The sequence below is a fragment of the Penicillium verrucosum genome (genome assembly GCF_028828655.1).
Source record: "Penicillium verrucosum strain IBT 35672 chromosome Unknown utg000003l_segment0_segment0, whole genome shotgun sequence".
NCBI classification, from domain to species: Eukaryota; Fungi; Ascomycota; class Eurotiomycetes; order Eurotiales; family Aspergillaceae; genus Penicillium; species Penicillium verrucosum.
Window position 1 is genome coordinate 2448730 of NW_026643212.1, and position 16444 is coordinate 2465173.

At 49.8% G+C, this 16444-nt stretch overlaps 8 protein-coding genes across 8 annotated transcripts; 3 read left to right on the forward strand and 5 right to left on the reverse strand.

The window, feature by feature from the left end:
• Positions 1-110: 110 nt before the first annotated feature.
• N7516_008607 (uncharacterized protein) lies at positions 111-332 on the reverse strand (the record flags this gene model as incomplete). The annotated part of the gene is made up of 1 exon (XM_057221326.1): positions 111-332. The coding sequence occupies one exon, from the start codon at positions 330-332 to the stop codon at positions 111-113; it is 222 nt and encodes a 73-aa protein (XP_057071598.1).
• Positions 333-716: 384 nt separating this feature from the next.
• On the forward strand, positions 717-1426 carry N7516_008608 (uncharacterized protein; the record flags this gene model as incomplete). The annotated part of the gene is made up of 3 exons (XM_057221327.1): positions 717-861; positions 915-974; positions 1029-1426. 3 exons carry the CDS (start codon positions 717-719, stop codon positions 1424-1426), a joined length of 603 nt encoding a protein of 200 aa, XP_057071599.1.
• A 602-nt stretch (positions 1427-2028) lies between these two features.
• On the forward strand, positions 2029-4475 carry N7516_008609 (response regulator; the record flags this gene model as incomplete). Its single annotated transcript, XM_057221328.1, has 3 exons — positions 2029-3301; positions 3354-4009; positions 4077-4475. The coding sequence occupies 3 exons, from the start codon at positions 2029-2031 to the stop codon at positions 4473-4475; spliced, it is 2328 nt and encodes a 775-aa protein (XP_057071600.1).
• A 1270-nt stretch (positions 4476-5745) lies between these two features.
• N7516_008610 (uncharacterized protein) lies at positions 5746-5934 on the forward strand (the record flags this gene model as incomplete). The annotated part of the gene is made up of 1 exon (XM_057221329.1): positions 5746-5934. The coding sequence occupies one exon, from the start codon at positions 5746-5748 to the stop codon at positions 5932-5934; it is 189 nt and encodes a 62-aa protein (XP_057071601.1).
• A 611-nt stretch (positions 5935-6545) lies between these two features.
• On the reverse strand, positions 6546-9590 carry N7516_008611 (glycoside hydrolase family 31 protein; the record flags this gene model as incomplete). The annotated part of the gene is made up of 4 exons (XM_057221330.1): positions 6546-7204; positions 7264-7397; positions 7460-7595; positions 7661-9590. The coding sequence occupies 4 exons, from the start codon at positions 9588-9590 to the stop codon at positions 6546-6548; spliced, it is 2859 nt and encodes a 952-aa protein (XP_057071602.1).
• Positions 9591-10367: 777 nt separating this feature from the next.
• N7516_008612 (uncharacterized protein) lies at positions 10368-10694 on the reverse strand (the record flags this gene model as incomplete). The annotated part of the gene is made up of 1 exon (XM_057221331.1): positions 10368-10694. The coding sequence occupies one exon, from the start codon at positions 10692-10694 to the stop codon at positions 10368-10370; it is 327 nt and encodes a 108-aa protein (XP_057071603.1).
• Positions 10695-11144: 450 nt separating this feature from the next.
• On the reverse strand, positions 11145-12528 carry N7516_008613 (mitochondrial 37S ribosomal protein mS45; the record flags this gene model as incomplete). Its single annotated transcript, XM_057221332.1, has 2 exons — positions 11145-11828; positions 12043-12528. 2 exons carry the CDS (start codon positions 12526-12528, stop codon positions 11145-11147), a joined length of 1170 nt encoding a protein of 389 aa, XP_057071604.1.
• A 1495-nt stretch (positions 12529-14023) lies between these two features.
• Positions 14024-15823, reverse strand: N7516_008614 (uncharacterized protein; the record flags this gene model as incomplete). Its single annotated transcript, XM_057221333.1, has 1 exon — positions 14024-15823. The coding sequence occupies one exon, from the start codon at positions 15821-15823 to the stop codon at positions 14024-14026; it is 1800 nt and encodes a 599-aa protein (XP_057071605.1).
• Positions 15824-16444: the final 621 nt, after the last annotated feature.

Sequence of the window (16444 nt, forward strand, 5' to 3'; positions counted from 1 at the left end):
GCAAGACAATATGTTTCACTGACAATCAGTGTGATGAAGTCAAACGATTTTCATGGTGTCTAGCTTCTAGTTCAAGCCCCTGTGTGCCGCTCCAATCTGTAGCACCAAATTCACGTGGGCCATACATTATCGTGATCAGGTCTTTTCCTTTTCAGATCCTCGACGCAGGGTCCCTGATCTCGTGTGTCTGAATGTCCATCCTGGCTGTTTAAAGCCTTGGAGACCAGGTTGCGTGACATGAGGGCAATTCCAGTCTTTGCCCCGTGGACATAACGCTCATGATTACTCAGAGACAAATTGACCGAGGATGATGGCGAGCCAATCTTGGGCATGGATATAGATCTGACTCAATACGTGAGACAGTATGGTGCAACCAAGCGCCCCATCTGGGCAGTGTCTATTCAGCTAGGTCAGCCTTGGAAGGGATTTTTAATCAAGGTGGTCTCAGGATATATAGGATAGGCAATACAGGATGACAAGATCAGGGATTCCTAAAATATCCAAGCCAGAAGTTCTGTCATAATAATACCATCTTCAAATATATGGCTCAGCTTACCAAGTTAGCCCTGAGTTCGTCCCACTGCGCTTTCAGGGAAATAACAGGCCCCCCATTCGGGGGGCAGAGATATATAGAAGCCGATTTCCAAAGCGTCCAACTCTGAATACATGGCAGTATATCTATCAAACCAAAAGCCTCTTGACATCTGTTTCAAAACATGATTTCGATTATCTTTGCTGTGGTCGTTGCGACCTTTGCAGTTAGCTCGGCGCATCCAATGGAGAAGCGACAGGCCAATGGTCCATGGAGTTTATATGCCTATGGCAGCAATATTGACGGGTTGCCTATCTTCTATGCGGATGGTAAATATCTCTCGCCCCTAAAGAGATCACTATTAATTCTATTTGCGTAACAGGCCAAGCTCAGATCGGTAATCTGGCCATGTCAAACGCAACCAGCAAGTTCCCAGTTTCTTGTAAGTCTTGAACTCGGAGTCTCTATGAAGGGAGGGTGTCTGATTTAGCTACAGTGACGTTTGGCGACAACCGAAACACCTGGGTTGCTCACCCCGATACCACGAATACCATTGCAGAATCTGCAGTATTCACCACAGCGGGTGTAGCCTCCAGCACCAATCTGTTGGGACTGAGCGATACTGGCTCGATGGCTTGTCCGGTCATCTTTACCTCCCCAAGCGGCCAGCCGAATAATAACACAGTTGCGACGAACACAAGCGTGTCGGCACCACAAACCAATGTGTGGACTTTATATGGGAAATATGTTATGTGCAGCCAGGACAACGTCAACTTTTACGCCCAACCTACCGGACAAGATGGATGGTATATCTTGCTATGGAGTGCAACGGCAGATGCAGCTCTTAGGAATATTCCGGTGACTCTGAGAACCATCGGCCCTGCCTCTGGCTAAGCTCTCAGGGCGTGTCACTTCGGCCGTTTGGTATAGCAGCTATATGTGAATGATGTTATCGAATTCAATTCTCAACTATTTATGTTGAATATGAATCAGGTTGCCTTGGTTTTGACCTAGCTCCCTAGAGGTGCTGCAATAAAAGTGCTATATACGAGCTGAAGTATTTTAGCTCTCTCTCTCTCTCTATATATATGTACTTTTTTTGGCCTAACTGAAAAACAACCCCCACAATTTAGATGCCTAAGTGTTTTATATATATAGATATAGATATATATCTATACTGAACTCCAAACTCCATCCTTGTAAGTCCAGCATTAGCCTTAAAAAGGCCATAGCTTTGATTTTTTAGCCGGGAGATCAGCAGCTAACGTGACTGTGCCCAAAGGCATCACAGTTCCCCCTCCTCCCAACTTCTTTAACCTTTTGATGCATCATCTTTCAACATTTGATGCTATATTTATTTACAGGGGAAAGTTGGGAAAGTTGGGAAAGCTCGAAAAGTTCGAAAAAAGTACGATATTGTCCTTATCCGAACAGAAAACAACAGAGAAGAATCTGTTTTCTTTCAACTTCACTCAGAAATGATATGAAGATCCACGATGCCAGAACGGATATCACGTCTGAAGGCGAAGTTGCTTGGACGATTATCTCCAAAAGCGGATGCGGATCCGAGTGCCCACTTCAACCAAAAACCCCCCTCGGGCCCTCTCGACTCCAACAAATCCCCGGCTTATAGCATCGTATCTTCCAATTTGGAGATCGGTCCTTCTCGTGACCGTCAGATAGAGGAAATCCCATCAGGAGCCAACAAGAAACGGGATTCCTCCGTGTCTGCGCCTTCCGAACAGCCTCATCACACAGGAACTCGCAATTGTACGCCGTCGACCGAGCCATACAATTCTTCCTTGCCAACTCCTATCTCGGGCGATCCTCCGTCTCCCTTTGAAACCCCTCCGTTATCGACTCCTCAGTATTCCGATAGCACCTCCTTCCACTCCACACACTTGAAAGCTCAAACTCCAATCCCAGCCGAGACTCAATTGACTCCGACCTTGGATACCGTTCCTGAGCAGCCTACGAATGATCGACGACCTTCTACCTCCTACTTTCCTCCCTCAAGTAAGCGCCCGAGCCTTGCGATCCGTCGTCAATCTCTTCTCCCAGCAACACACCAACACTTGATCAGTGGGCTATTGGAGGCAAGTCTTTTCTCTCCGGGAGATCAGGACAGTAGTTTCACACCCCTCGTTCCTCGCGAAATGGTCACACGTCGGATTTGGGTCAAACGGCCTGGTGGCTCGGCCACCTTGGTGCCGTGCAGGGAGGATGCGGTGGTAGATGAGCTACGCGACCAAGTCATCATGAAATACGGGAACTCATTAGGGAGAAGCTTTGACTCGCCCGATATCGCTATCCGGGTTTCGCCACGAGAGGGTACGAATCGACCAGGTCACGATGAACGCCTCTTGAGCCCGGAGGAAGTCCTGTCATCTATACTCGATACATACTACCCTGGTGGACAAAAAGTTGAGGAGGCATTGGTGATTGATGCCCCGTCACATCGGACTCCAAAGCCATCGCCACGCCATTCGATCTATCAACATCACCACTCGGAACCCGGCGAGAATGGCGATTACTTCCCTCTCATGCCGCCGGTCAATGTGAACGCCGGCACACCGTCTTCACACTCGGGAGCTGCGTCCGCAGCGGCTAGTGCGCCGTCAATTTCCATACTCAACACTGGGGTTGCTCCTTTGCTGCCATCACCGGGGAGCCGTAGGACACGACATCAACGACCTCCGTTGACGAGACACAAAACAAATTCTCCCACTATTCTTCACAACCAAAACACCCAAACTCCCGGCATAACAGGTACGTTCTCAAACAACTTCACTTTGCTCAGCATGGCCACTGACATCCATAGAAACTGGTGCTACTCCTCATTCCCAACCTATCCCAGCTCCCACTGCTCCCGCAATTCCAACACCCCCGGTGGCGGTACCGCCGGTAGAATCTCCGCAGGTGAAATCACACACTCCCCCAGCAGCTGCTGCATCACCACGCGTCCGAAAATCAAAAGCGGCCACCTCCCCCGGTGCTATGTTTGGCGGGTTGATCGACGGCACCGTTCCGCCAATTAATGTCCTCATTGTGGAAGATAATATTATTAACCAGAAGCTTTTGGAGGCCTTCATGAAAAGGTTGAAGGTGCGCTGGAAATGTGCAATGAACGGCGAAGAGGCAGTGCGGAAATGGAGACAAGGCGGATTCCATTTGGTCCTGATGGACATCCAGCTGCCCGTGATGAACGGTCTGGAAGCCACCAAGGAGATCCGGCGCCTGGAGCGCTTAAATGGTATTGGTGTCTTCCCAAAGACAGCCTCTGGTCGTTTTAGCGCGTCCAATGCCTCTGCCGCGGACAGAAGACCGGGCCTTCACCGTACGGTCAGTGAAGAGGACACTCTGTCAGACCTCTCGCTATTCCGGAGTCCGGTCATTATTGTCGCGTTGACAGCTAGCAGTTTACAAAGTGACCGACATGAGGCGCTGGCTGCTGGCTGCAACGATTTCTTGACCAAGGTAAGTCCCGCTCCTTATGGAGCCTTTTTTTTTCTTCTCAAATATTATGCTAACATTTCTCGACTAGCCCGTTGGATTCCCTTGGCTTGAGCAGAAAGTGACAGAGTGGGGCTGCATGCAAGCCTTGATTGACTTTGAAGGCTGGCGCAAATGGCGTGGGTTCATGGACTCTCCTCGTCCCGCCTCGCCAGCTGTCGATACATCAGCCAGTCCGATGCAAGGTGGCTACCGCAAAGAACCATCACAAGTGGATCCCCCATCGCCGTCGGGCTCCCGTCCGGCTAATAAATCTGGTCACCCGGAAACCAAGCCAAGCCTGCCCGGTGTCGCGCAAATCATGCGGGAAGATTCATGGGGTAGCGGCAGTCCTGACAGTATAGATTCGCTCTCAAGTCCGCAGTTTCCGACACCGGGAGACGCAGTGCCAGCCACTGATGCTACGGCTGCGCCCCCGGATGAAGAATGAAGACGGATATGTTTCTCTTTTTGGATGGGTCACCATGTCTTGGTTGGTCCGCGCACACTTCGAATGATCTTTTCCCAATCTGTTTGATTCGACTTTCTGTCTTGCCCATTGAATACCCCGTATAGCAACATGTCTTTTCTCTCCAGTCTAACCCTTTCACTTCTTTGTCATGACATCACTTCAGAGGTTCTTGGACCCCAGTGCCTGGTTTTTTTTTTTCTTCCTGGATCTTCTTTTGGCCATATGGATATATATATTTGTTATTTTGGGCTGCAAACGCATTGCCTGCGCAATTCTTTTTTCTCTGGCTGGATTCTGTTTCTCTTGTCGGTATCTTCATTCTTGCATACAACTTCCATACAACGGGACATTCTCATACACGAACGGGATGTCTTCATGCCTCTATCCTTCAATATATAGTTTTCTTTGTCTACTTCGACTACCGGCTAGGGGGCTTGGTGTACCCTCCTATCTTGTATGTATCTCACTAATAATTTGACTAATTATTTGATGGGTGATGATTTCGTCTAGATACATCTAGCCATAGTATTGAAAATAATTGCTTAGTTCTTCAAGATGGAAGCCTTAAAGTTATACGATGTAATGACTGCTTCTAAGTGTCTAAGTCTAATTAGGTATTCCTATGAAACACCTCAACAAAGAAAATGTCTTGGATAACCTGTCTACAGCCTAAATTGTATGCATTTCCATATCTTTCCAGATTCTCGAGCATTCAAGGTAATACAGCATCTATCAAAAGCAAAGAACTCGTCCAATAGCCAATCGAATACGAGAATCATATAAATCATATATCTGAAAGCCCGATATTCATGTCCAAATCAATAGATCGACACAATGTGTAACCACATCACCAATCAAGAGAAAGCAGCATGACCGAAGTTACGAGCAACCCCAAGAAGAGGGTTGAGAGTAGCAAATGATATGCAATCCAGACTTGGGGTATTTATGCAGGTGAATTTAGATGTGGGCTTTGTTTCTGCTTTCTGATTGTCCTGCATGTGATGTGGTGTTGTGTCTGGTGCCCTTAAATATCCTAAGCTTACCCCCCGAACCTCTACATCCATCTTACACTCTGCACCCCGACATACCAGTCTATTGTCTACTATTATTTCCTAGCACAAATATACAAATATACCATTTACAAATAAGACCTGCTCTTATCAAACTACAAACCCACAACCTACAAACCCACAAACTACAAACCCCGCATCTCACCATCCCAACCCCTCACTCAACCTCAACCTCAACCATGCAGCCATCAAACACGCCCACAGGCCCAACCCCCCAAAATACAACTTCATGGCTCCAAACTGCCCTCGCCTCAATCGGATCTATTTTCCAACCTTCCTCTAAGGAAGATGAGTCTGAGACCGATGCCATCTCTGGATGGGTTGGAACAAAGAGGCGACGCTGTCGATCTGTTGGGGAGGCTCGTTGAGAATCGACTATGTGACTTAGCTAGCAGCTGATTCATCCCGGAGAATAAGAAGAATTGAATTGGGATAGGAAGGAGAGGTTTTGTTTGTTTGTTTGTTTTTTTTTGGCCAGGCGTTGGGCATTGTGATTTTGATATCTCGGTGTTCTTATGTTTTTGGGGTTCTGGATTGGTCTGAGAATGAATTAACGAAGTATTTATTTGGGAATATATGAACATGAATATAACATACACCGTGGCTGCACTAATATCGAGATTGATAATATAAACTAACCGCCATTACTAGTGGGTTGTATATTATAATCAAAAGCAAAATATTATAGAAAGCATCGGCTGAGGCGGGTCATTTGTTGGAGGAACTATAGTAGCTTTTACCTGCTATTCTAGGTCTCTTCTAGGTTGGGATGGCATTCTAAGAGTTTGATATGGAGGAATTTCTCTCGCTGCTCTCAATTTTCTACTCTCCTAGTCTATATTCACCACGAAAGAATGACTCTTTTGTAAGATCTTGTACGATTTCTTGTCTGTTGAACCCACTAATCAAGAAAGAATATATATATAGTAGGTTACCCCCGCCAATACGAAAGCGACATCCACCCCAAGCTAAGATCAGATCACGCAACATTAATATGAGACTTACCCGTCAGAGGCACATCAACATGAAGCACGAGCTTCTTATTCTCATCATCATACTCGACATCACGGAGTCCCTTCGGCTCGCGCTCCACCCCAAGAACAGTAATAGCCTCAATAGTGACACCAGCCTCGTACTCGAACGAGCCAGTCATGCTGAGCTTGCCGTGTGCGTACTTAAAGTCGATCTCCGACACCTTATCCTGCACAACCGACTGGCCGTCATCAAGATACAGCGAGCCCTCAGCGCAGCCATCAAGACCGGGCGCAACGACAATGTTGAAGCCCTTCTTGCGCAGTGCGGTGGTGGTGTTGGCGCTCTCGATGCGCTGCGGGTAGACAATGCCGCCCTTGTAGTGAACCGTGATGTCGGTGTAGTCGACTTCGGCGGAGACGTACTCGCCGCGTCCGCGGACGGGTTTGCCGGTGCCCCATTCGTAGAAGATATCATCCGGGAGGTAGTAGTTGACGCTCGTGCTGTTTTCCTCTGTAACGGGACTGACCAGGATGCCGTCGCCGTAGAAGAACTGTAGGTCGATGGGGTAGGTGTTGGGGTCGTTCGGGTAGTTGAAGAACAGAGGGTTGAGGGCCGGAGTGCCGGTCTGGTTCTGTTTGTAGATGGAGGTGTAGATGTAGTCGACTGGATCATTTGTCAGTTCTGACTCCCCTCTCGGAGAGGGGACTGCGTGAATTACTTACGGAGTTGGTATCTGATGGAGATTCCTTTGCGCGCGGCCTCGGCGACTGTCGGCCAACGGTAGAACTCTTGGGGATTCGCGAAGATTTCGGCGTGATTGCGGAAGAACGTGTAGAAGGAGCCAAGAGCTGCCCATCTGTTGCTCGATATGGCATATTAGCTCTATTCGCCTATATGAAAGGGGGATTCAGTCCTTACCTAGCACAGAGCGTCTCCGTTACATTACCACCGAAGCCGCAAACATCGGGGCCCACGACAGGGACTTGGTACAACGATGCAAACTGCAGGATCTGGCTGATGGATAGGCGGTACCACGACCATCCGGAAACATTATCTGCAGAGTATTTAGCATGGGGTCATGGTTAATATTGTATGGGCAGACGCCAGAATCATTCTTACCACCAAGCCAGTGGGATACGTCCTTGCCGGAGCCAGCAAATGTGCTTCTCGTAATTACCAAAGCGCGGTCATCCGGGCGGCGGGCACGCATGGCATTGTGGGAATGCGAGGACATCATAGCGCCATAAAGGTTGTGGGTATCATATTGAACGTATCCGCCACTCTGCACCAGATCCGTGTCGGCAGTGCTATCAGCAAGCGTGGGCCCTGCGCCATTCTGAATCATGAACGGCGGCCTGATTAACTTGCGATTTGGAAGGCCTTTGCACTCGTCAGGCCCGCACCCAGAGCCGGTCTTTTTGCCATTCTGCCAGCTGGCACTTGAGGGAGCCCAGTGAGGTTTGGCGGAGCGCCAATGGCCAGCACCAAGGTTGCGGTGGGAACTAGACCGAGGTTGATGATGTTGGACAACAGCAGCTGCACGCTTCTCATTTGACTTGCCGGAAGCAAAGTTCGGCTGAAGACTGTCCGGGAACCCAGGGATAGGAGCATCCGGTCCATCTCGGACTGGTGGCGGCTTCGGAGGGTCACCATCCACCTCTGCGAAATTCTCCGGAGTGGTGTTGTTGCCGGGGTAGGGGCGGTTGAAGAAGTTGGCGGGCTCGTTCATGTCGATCCATAACGCGTCAATGTCCGGACCATTCGTTCCGTCGAAAAACTCCAAAAATTGTTCATTCCAGTACTGCTGCGATGAGGGATGGAACCAGTCAGGGAAGTAGCTGGGACCGGACCAGACGACTCCCTGGTATTCGGAGCCATTCGTTTCCTTCATGAAAGTATCATATTTAAGACCGGCATCGAGTGCCGGGTTGGACTCCTTGTAGAATACGGCGGGATCGACCATGACTATGTAACGTTGATCCCTCGAATGGATTGTGTCCACTAGGTCTTTGTACAAATTGGCCGGGAACCTCTCTGGATCAATAGTGAAGATGCGCCGACGGTCCATGTAATCGATATCGGTCCAGATGGTTTCCAGAGGAATGTTGTTGGAGGAGTAGTTAGCCGTGACAGCGGCGACCTCGTAGACGTCTTGATAGCCGTATTTGCACTGGTGGTAACCAAGTCCCCAATAAGGCGTCATCAACGGGAGCTGGGCTATTTCCGCGTACTGAATGGCCACATCGCGCGGGGACGGGCCAGCAATGAAGTAAAAATCAAGAACACCACCGATGATGTTATACTCGAGGTACTGACCACCCTTGTTGTCGATGAAGATATCCATACCGTTGGAATTGAGTAGGAAAACTCCGTGAGTGCCATCCTTCCTGTGGTCGAAATAGATTGGGTGAGCGCCGTATAGGTTCTCACCCTGAGGTGTCCCGTAGGCATCGCGGGTGTAGATCGTCCGAGTGTAGTTGGTGGTGTTCAGCATGAACGCGTCGCTGTGCTCGCCCAGACCGTACAGATGCGGGTTCTGTGGCAGGTGTGTCTTGAGATAGACATATTGACTCTCGAACACCAGTTTGTTGCCCGTGGTATCAAAGAGCACCTCACCGGTGTCAGTCCGAGATACGGTGAACGAGAAGGGGTCGGCGTTGAAGTCAAACTTGAGCTTGGAGTCCTTCGGGGAACACCATTGGCCAAATCCAGGGCGCGGGAAGACACTGTCTGGAACCTGGTAAACCGTGTTGTTGGTGTCCAAGATCTTGATGTGGAGTCGATCGCTGGTCTGATACTCCACCTCCAGCTTCAAGTCTGGAAGGTCAGTTCCGAAAACATTGCACGCTGGCCCTGCGAGAGAAAGTTCTGCGTAAAAGCCAGAATGAGTCTCCCATTGCTTTGTTGCCTTGTATCCTGGGCATTTGGACAGGTCCTTTTCGTAGAGGTCATTGCCGGGGCCATCGAGATCCTCGATGCCAGCCTGGCTCTGGGCCCAGACGCAGCCACTCAGGGCTGCAGCTGAAGTGATCAGCTTCTTGAAGTACATGCTGATGCCTTGGATAGTGAACAATGTCATGTACACATACGGCCCTTTTATACTTCTCTCAGTTCCCTCGGTTCCCTTTGCCAAGGTGGACCGTGTGGTGAGTGCGGAGACCACGGCATTCCCCAGGGCCGTGGTCTCCACACTCGGAGTTGGGGTATATTATTTCAACCATCGAACTCCAGAGCGAGAGAAGTTCATTATTTCTGTCGCTCTTGAGGCCACTGTCTCATCAACGTTGTCGAGAATCGAGATATTGGTGGGCTATTTTGCCCCGGAATTCGCAGTATATACATAGGTTTCACCTATAGCGACATAAACCCTGCTCAAGCTGAAAGATAGCTACGATCCCCTAATACTTGGCATTTGCTTGGTGCTCCGGTAAAAACCCGAGAAATGATGCGGTCAGCTCGACTCCAAAGACCCAGATAGCGATATTATGGGCCATCTACCGGTCTGTAGTTCTCCGGCAAATGTCCGTACTGCGGGGCTCTCCACTGGACACCCCCACGCTTTGTTTGAATGTGTTGTACTTTCATCATCTCGGGCTTCTCGGGGAAGCCGAGATCTTTAGAGGGGTTAGGAATGTATAATCATTGAACAAACCAGCCCTCTAAGTCGTGGACTCGTGCAGTAAGACACGTCTAGTGCTGTAAACAAGAGCGAATGGGATGTGAGCTCAGCTCTCTCAAACGTTCGACAATCATATGCACTGCCTTCAGGGTGTTCTAAAGGCAAGAAACAAGCATGCCATAAGTCAGGGTACCGGGGCATCGATAGTTAACTGACCTGTGCAAGCTTGTCTCTGCGAGCATGCAACATTTCCTCGAGGAAGTCGATCTCAATTTCAAGGCGTCTTTTCCCCTCAATATCAGTTTCGGTACGGAGTACGTTTTCCATAATCCGAGAGGCTGGTTTCTCACTTAAATCTGGGATTAGATCGACCTTGGCAATCGCTTGCCTCTTGGAGCTAGAGCGACCCCAGTCAATCAAGCCCAATGCCGATGCGATAAGTATGCAAACGATCACTAGTCCTGCGATGATTGGAATAAGAATCGCGCCAATCGCGCCAACTATCAGAAGTTTAAGGTGGCAGGGGGAGCACATCGAAGCGGAGGATGGGATTCATTTTTGTGAAGAGGAGGTTTAGACTTTTTAATCTGGGAGATGCCAAAGGTGCCTGCCTCTTTTGTGGTAAAGTTATATCCTGTCATTTACAGTGTTTACATGGGGACATCGGGGGTAGGTGGGCATACAACATAACATACAAAGTGTACCTCGGGGTCCCAGCCCTGGAGTGGCCAGGTGGAGAGACAATTATGTAATGCCCAGTAACTGAAAAGCGAGAAGAGATGAAATGGGAAGGGAAAGATTTCAAGTTGTCAGAAATTATCCGATATATAGGTACATAAGCGACAGCCTCCTCCAGGGCTTCATACATCCATGGATGAGTATGCGTACAAATAAAATTACAAAGGCCGTAGCCGAGAAAGTTGCTGAAAAACACAAACAAAAAGAACAAAGAAACAGCCCTTTCGCGGACTATCTCGGAATAAATCAAGCCTCCACACGGGTAGGAATCTTGACCTCGCCACGTGTGCGATCGCGGTGAGGCACACCGTAGCGACGACCAGTAGCCTTGGAACCACGGCCGTCAGTACCGGTGGTCTCTGAAGTGTAGATGGTATCCTTGATACGGTAGTCGAAGCGCGAGTCCTCGGGGGAGACAACAGTCAGTTTCTTCTCACGGCGAGCCTGGATACGCTCACGACGCTCTTTCTCAATTGCATCTTGGCGCTCGAGTCTCTTAGATTGGAGGTCTGCGACGGCCCGCCACTCGTTGGGGTTCGCGAGGCGATCGCGCTCCAGGGCAACCATGTGAGGGTGAGGAATGCGCACATCAGCAGGCTGCAAGATCTGGCGGGCATTGGCGCCCTTGCCGACCCAGCCGATGGAGTTGGGGTCCTCGATGATCTTTTCAGCGAGGTCGGAGGGGTGTGAGATTTCTTCGGCCTCCGATTGCTCCAGTGCTGGGGCGCCGGAGAAGACGCGACCGGCCTCGACACGGTTGAAGGAGCGGGATTCGGGAACTGGGTAGAAGATTTGGGAGCCTGTCAGAGGGTGGGCGGGGAGGTCGTTGATGGGTTCGTGAAATTGTTGACGCTCGCCTTTCTCAGCGAGGGGGGTAATGGGGACCATCTCGTGTACGGCCCGGGCATATGGCAGTGCGAGGGGTTTACCCTGGTTTGAGATTCGTCAGTTCATGTCACGCGACCAAATAAAACTTGATAGGAATCCAAAATGTAAGGGTAGCAAAGTTCAGTTCAAAAAGTAAGGTTTAACCATGTGGGTGTCTTCAAGACTAATCGATTTTTTGTGACTCATCATATGCGTGGAGGGTTGAAGCAAAGTCCAAAAGGAAAGGAGGGGAAATGGGCAGAAAGGGGGATCTTACCTGTGCGCGCTGTCTCTTCTCCAATTCTACCAATCTCACGACGGCAGCAATACGCTTCATATCGATTCCAAGTTCCGTGCTAACAACGCGGGCACTCTTCTTCTGTTCAATGATGCGGTTATAAACCTCATTCCGTAGCTCCTCACTGAGGATAGGCTCGCTGAAGAAACTTTGGTTGTTGGGGAACGGACGGGCACTCTCCGGACCCTCGCTGTCTCGCTGCTTTAAGCTGGTGACATAGTTGGTTTGTCCAGGAAGATGGTGCTTGAAAACGGCTCCTTCGCCGTCAAGCCATTCGAACATCTGCCGACGGAGCTTGGTCTGTCCCCGTGGTGCTGCCGTGGCAGAGAATTGGCGGGAGATGCATTGTGATGATGTAGAGGATAATGAAGGAAGAGAAGAAAGTGAGGAGGAGGAAGAGGAGGTAGCTGTGAGGTAAGGAAGAAGGGTGTTGGACACAGTCCGGCTCTGTATCCGGGGCGGCATCTTGAAGGATATGATGGGGGAACGGGTGGAAGAATTTAATGTCAAACCGAATGTAAGACGCTGGATATTAAGAATCAAGGAGTTCCAGCTGCCATTGACCCTTTTGCAGCAATAATTGAAGGATGGGAAGTTGTCGGGTTGAAGCGGGAAGCGTAGGTGTCTGCAGGGGAAGAAACTTCTCGGTAGTGTCATCACGTGACCCAATCTCCACTGTATGCAGCCCAAGTAAACATCTCCCTCCCCATTGCCTATTGGGATTCATAAACATAATAATAGCTATTCAACATTTATTTCCCGGTATATTTATCCTTACAGTAGAACCCTTATATGACCTGTTCGATAGATAATATAAAATATACGAAGAGTCGCTCAGATGAAAGCAAAAAGAATCTCGTTCTAGCTCTTTACTAGACCTCAACTTTATTATAAATGAATTAAATGGGTTCGTTCTCCAGAATAACTGGAACAGTTCATTGTATCAAGTACAAGCAAATGTATCGGTATCATGCCCCAAGCAAGACGGGGTAAAGAGGAAGAGTAAAAGAATAATAGACATGCCTCGTTTCCTCATTCTTCTCCTGGAAAAGCAGAGTAAGCCAGACCGAAAGCAAACGAGTGGCAATGCAAGCAAGATGAGAAAAGAGCTTTCGAGCAAAATGCATGGGCCGGACGCCTTCGTCTCCGCCGCGATGAGAGGGATATGATAGGAGAGAGATAAACCCAACGCGAACGCCTGGGACAATATGTAGTCGACGTGAGCCGATGTCATGTCCTTCCGTAGCTCATGCATGCCATTGAGTAGAGAGATATTAGAAGAGAAGCTAAAAAAAGCCACATAAGACCCTTCTTTTTTTTTTCGTACTTGCGTAGAAATAAACACGCATTGCAATAGAGAAAGCAAGTAAATCAGCAAAATCCTTTCCGATCCACGCAGACGATGCATCGAGAAAGATCCAGGGGATAGATGTAACAAACAGGGGGAATCACGTAGAATAAAGTAGATAATAGTTCGTATAGATCCTGGTTGGGGAAGAGATAGCAAACACGCATTAGTGCATTGCCTATTGAGTCAGGATAAACGAGCGAGATAATCAAGAACAAAAGCAAGAAAGCACGAGGGTATGAAGGTGTGAACAAAACGCAATGGGCGACAGAAACAAACGCGCTCTCGAGCGCCTCGCACCGACCAGATAAGAATACAAGTTTGGCAATGACCTGAAATGCAATCCTCCCAATGAAAAAAGATAACAAAAAAGGAATGTAAGAGCGCCCGGGTTCCCATGCAACAGAAAGACGAAAAGCCAAGACAAGGACTGGCAAAAAAAAAAAGAAGGGGGCAAAAAAACAGAAAAGCAAATCCGAAACAGTACTCCCGAGAGTGTATGCAGCCGCCGAATGCTGATCTAGCTCACGAAACGAAGATCCCCAAATGCGCCAGATATCCCAGTTCGTTCAAACATGCCGGGCATTATCTTAATATAACGCTTGGATGGGCTTAGCGACCCATCATGTAGTCAGGGTAAAAGGAATTATAGCCGTTCAGGTTTGGTGCCGCATTGGTGTTGCCGCCGGGATTAGAAGGGGGCGGCGGCGACATCATTGGATTGGCTCCGTTTCGGATTCCCAGGCCCGAGTTCTGGTTGTATGAGGCATTGCCCATCAGCCCAGCATGCGGATTGATGGGGGTGTGCATGGAGGTCCCATTGCGCATCGGCGGCGCAGGCATGGGCATGCCAAGACCAGGAGGTGCTACCAGTCCAGGAGGGGGACCGTTGACAGCCGAGAACATATTATTGTGGATTCCACTCAAGCTGCTGCCTCCAGGGACTGCGCCCTGCCCAGAGGCCGAGTTGGATGAGTTCATGCTGCCGGGTTGACCAGAGCGCACACCCAAAGGATTCTTTGAGAAGCTTAGACGGATGCCAGTCTTGACACTGTTCGACAGCTTGTAGCCGTACAATTCATTGAGCGCTTTGCTGGCCATGGCGACCTCGTCGAATTCAACAAAGCACATAGGTCCATTCTGCTTGTTTCGGAAACAGAGTCGCTTATATCCGCGTTGTTTAGAGAAAAGGGCTTTGAGTTCCTCCTCGGAAGTGTCGGGTGGCAAGTTGCCCACGTACAAAGTGTTGCAAGGAGGATTCAGGTCATTCGGGTTCGCAGCGGGGAGGCTGTGGCGTGGTGTGTGCTGAGCGTTGTATGGGAAACTATGGCCTTGGTTCGGGTATGCGGACGCAGGCGCTCCACGCTGCGCGCCACCCCCAGGGTAGTTCTGCAAAGGTGGCGAGGGCAGGTTGGCCGAAAGGGACATGTTCGCAAAGCGGTTGGTCGGGATTTGAGGGTTGGTGGCCCGGCGTCCGGCAGAGATGTTGGTAGAATGGCCATTCTCTGCATAGCCCACCGGATCCTTGAGCAGTTCGCCCGTCTCCTCGTCGGGGTCTTCATCAATCATGGACTTCCCGGTTATGCGTGGGAGGTTATCAATGCCATTTCCGATCGGAGATTGTGGTGAGAAAAGGCTGTGCATGCGAGAGCCTGATTCAGAAGTCGGAGGAAGTCCTTCTCCGATAGGCTGATTGGGATTGGCGTTGGAGAGCCTCTCTAAGCTTTGGAAAGTGCCGTTGAAGCGCGACGATTGACGCGCAAGGGGTCCGTTTGAGGCACCCATCAATGCACGACTCGCGGTGTGATCGATGGTGTTACGGCGCGTGTTTGATAGATTCACTCCCATCGGACCGGGGTACATCTCGACAACCATGTTGGCGTCGTTTTTGGAGTTCGGCTTGCCATCTAGGAGGGACCTGGCCTCTTCGGCGGCTGGCAAAGAGATGAATCGCGCGATCGCGGTCAAGAACCCGTCATCCTCCGGCAGGTCCAAGGTCACAAAGTCCGCGTCAACAAAGTCTTTTGCAAAAAGAAGCATGCTACGCAGGGCTTCACGGCTCGTGTTTCGCGGTAGTTTGCGCATGAGAATCGCGCCTCCGTTTCCGCGATTCAGGCCATTCAGGCCCTGGAGGTTGCGATCGTTATCGCCTAAGCGCATGTTGTTATCGAATGAAGCTGTTGTACCGATAGGGGAAAATGGGTATGAGAAAGACGGGTTCATAGATGAAGGCGCTTGCGACGCATTCGGGCTATACACGTCGGTCGACATCGCATGCTGAGCCGTCAAAGGCGCCTGCGAAGAAGGGAATGACTGTTGTGGGGGCGAACCAGATGACACGGACTCTGTGAGTTGTGTAGTTCCAAAAGAGCCGGGACTCGTACGAGTTGACTGGCTAGAGCTTCCGCTCATCCCTCCACGAGATATGAATTTTTCGAATTTTTTTTTTTTCGCCTTTCGAGGGTTCGCGATCACACAGGGGAAGATAGTCCAGGTAGGAAAAAAAGGAGTCGCGGGATTCGGAAAGTCGAGGTTCTGGGCCTTGATCGGTAATGCGACAAGAGATCGTACACCAAACGCGATGCAACGATAGAAATGAAAAGGCAAAGGCGAAGGCGATTAGCGATTCGATCGAAAGTCGAGTGTACTCGGATGGTGTCTCATCGGATTTGCGACAGTTGGACTATGAGCGCTTTGAAAACGATTGAGATAAGGATGGGAAATTGACAAGAATGGTAAGATGGATGTAAAAGGGAAAAAGGGTTGAAAGGAGGGGATGAAGGAGAGTGCAGGGGAGGGGGGGAAGAAAAGAGTCCGGAACGGTCGAGTGCCAGTCCACAAGTGCCAGATCCATGGATCTGCCCTTCACGACGCGACTCACTGGGGAACAGGTATGTGACAGTGGAGGTACATGGGGTTGTATGTGGGTACTCGTATTGGGAGATGTACTTCAAAGTATATGACAGTACATGGTCATCACTTTACATAATTTTACACAGGTCTTACACCTTGACCCTGGAAACTGACCGCATG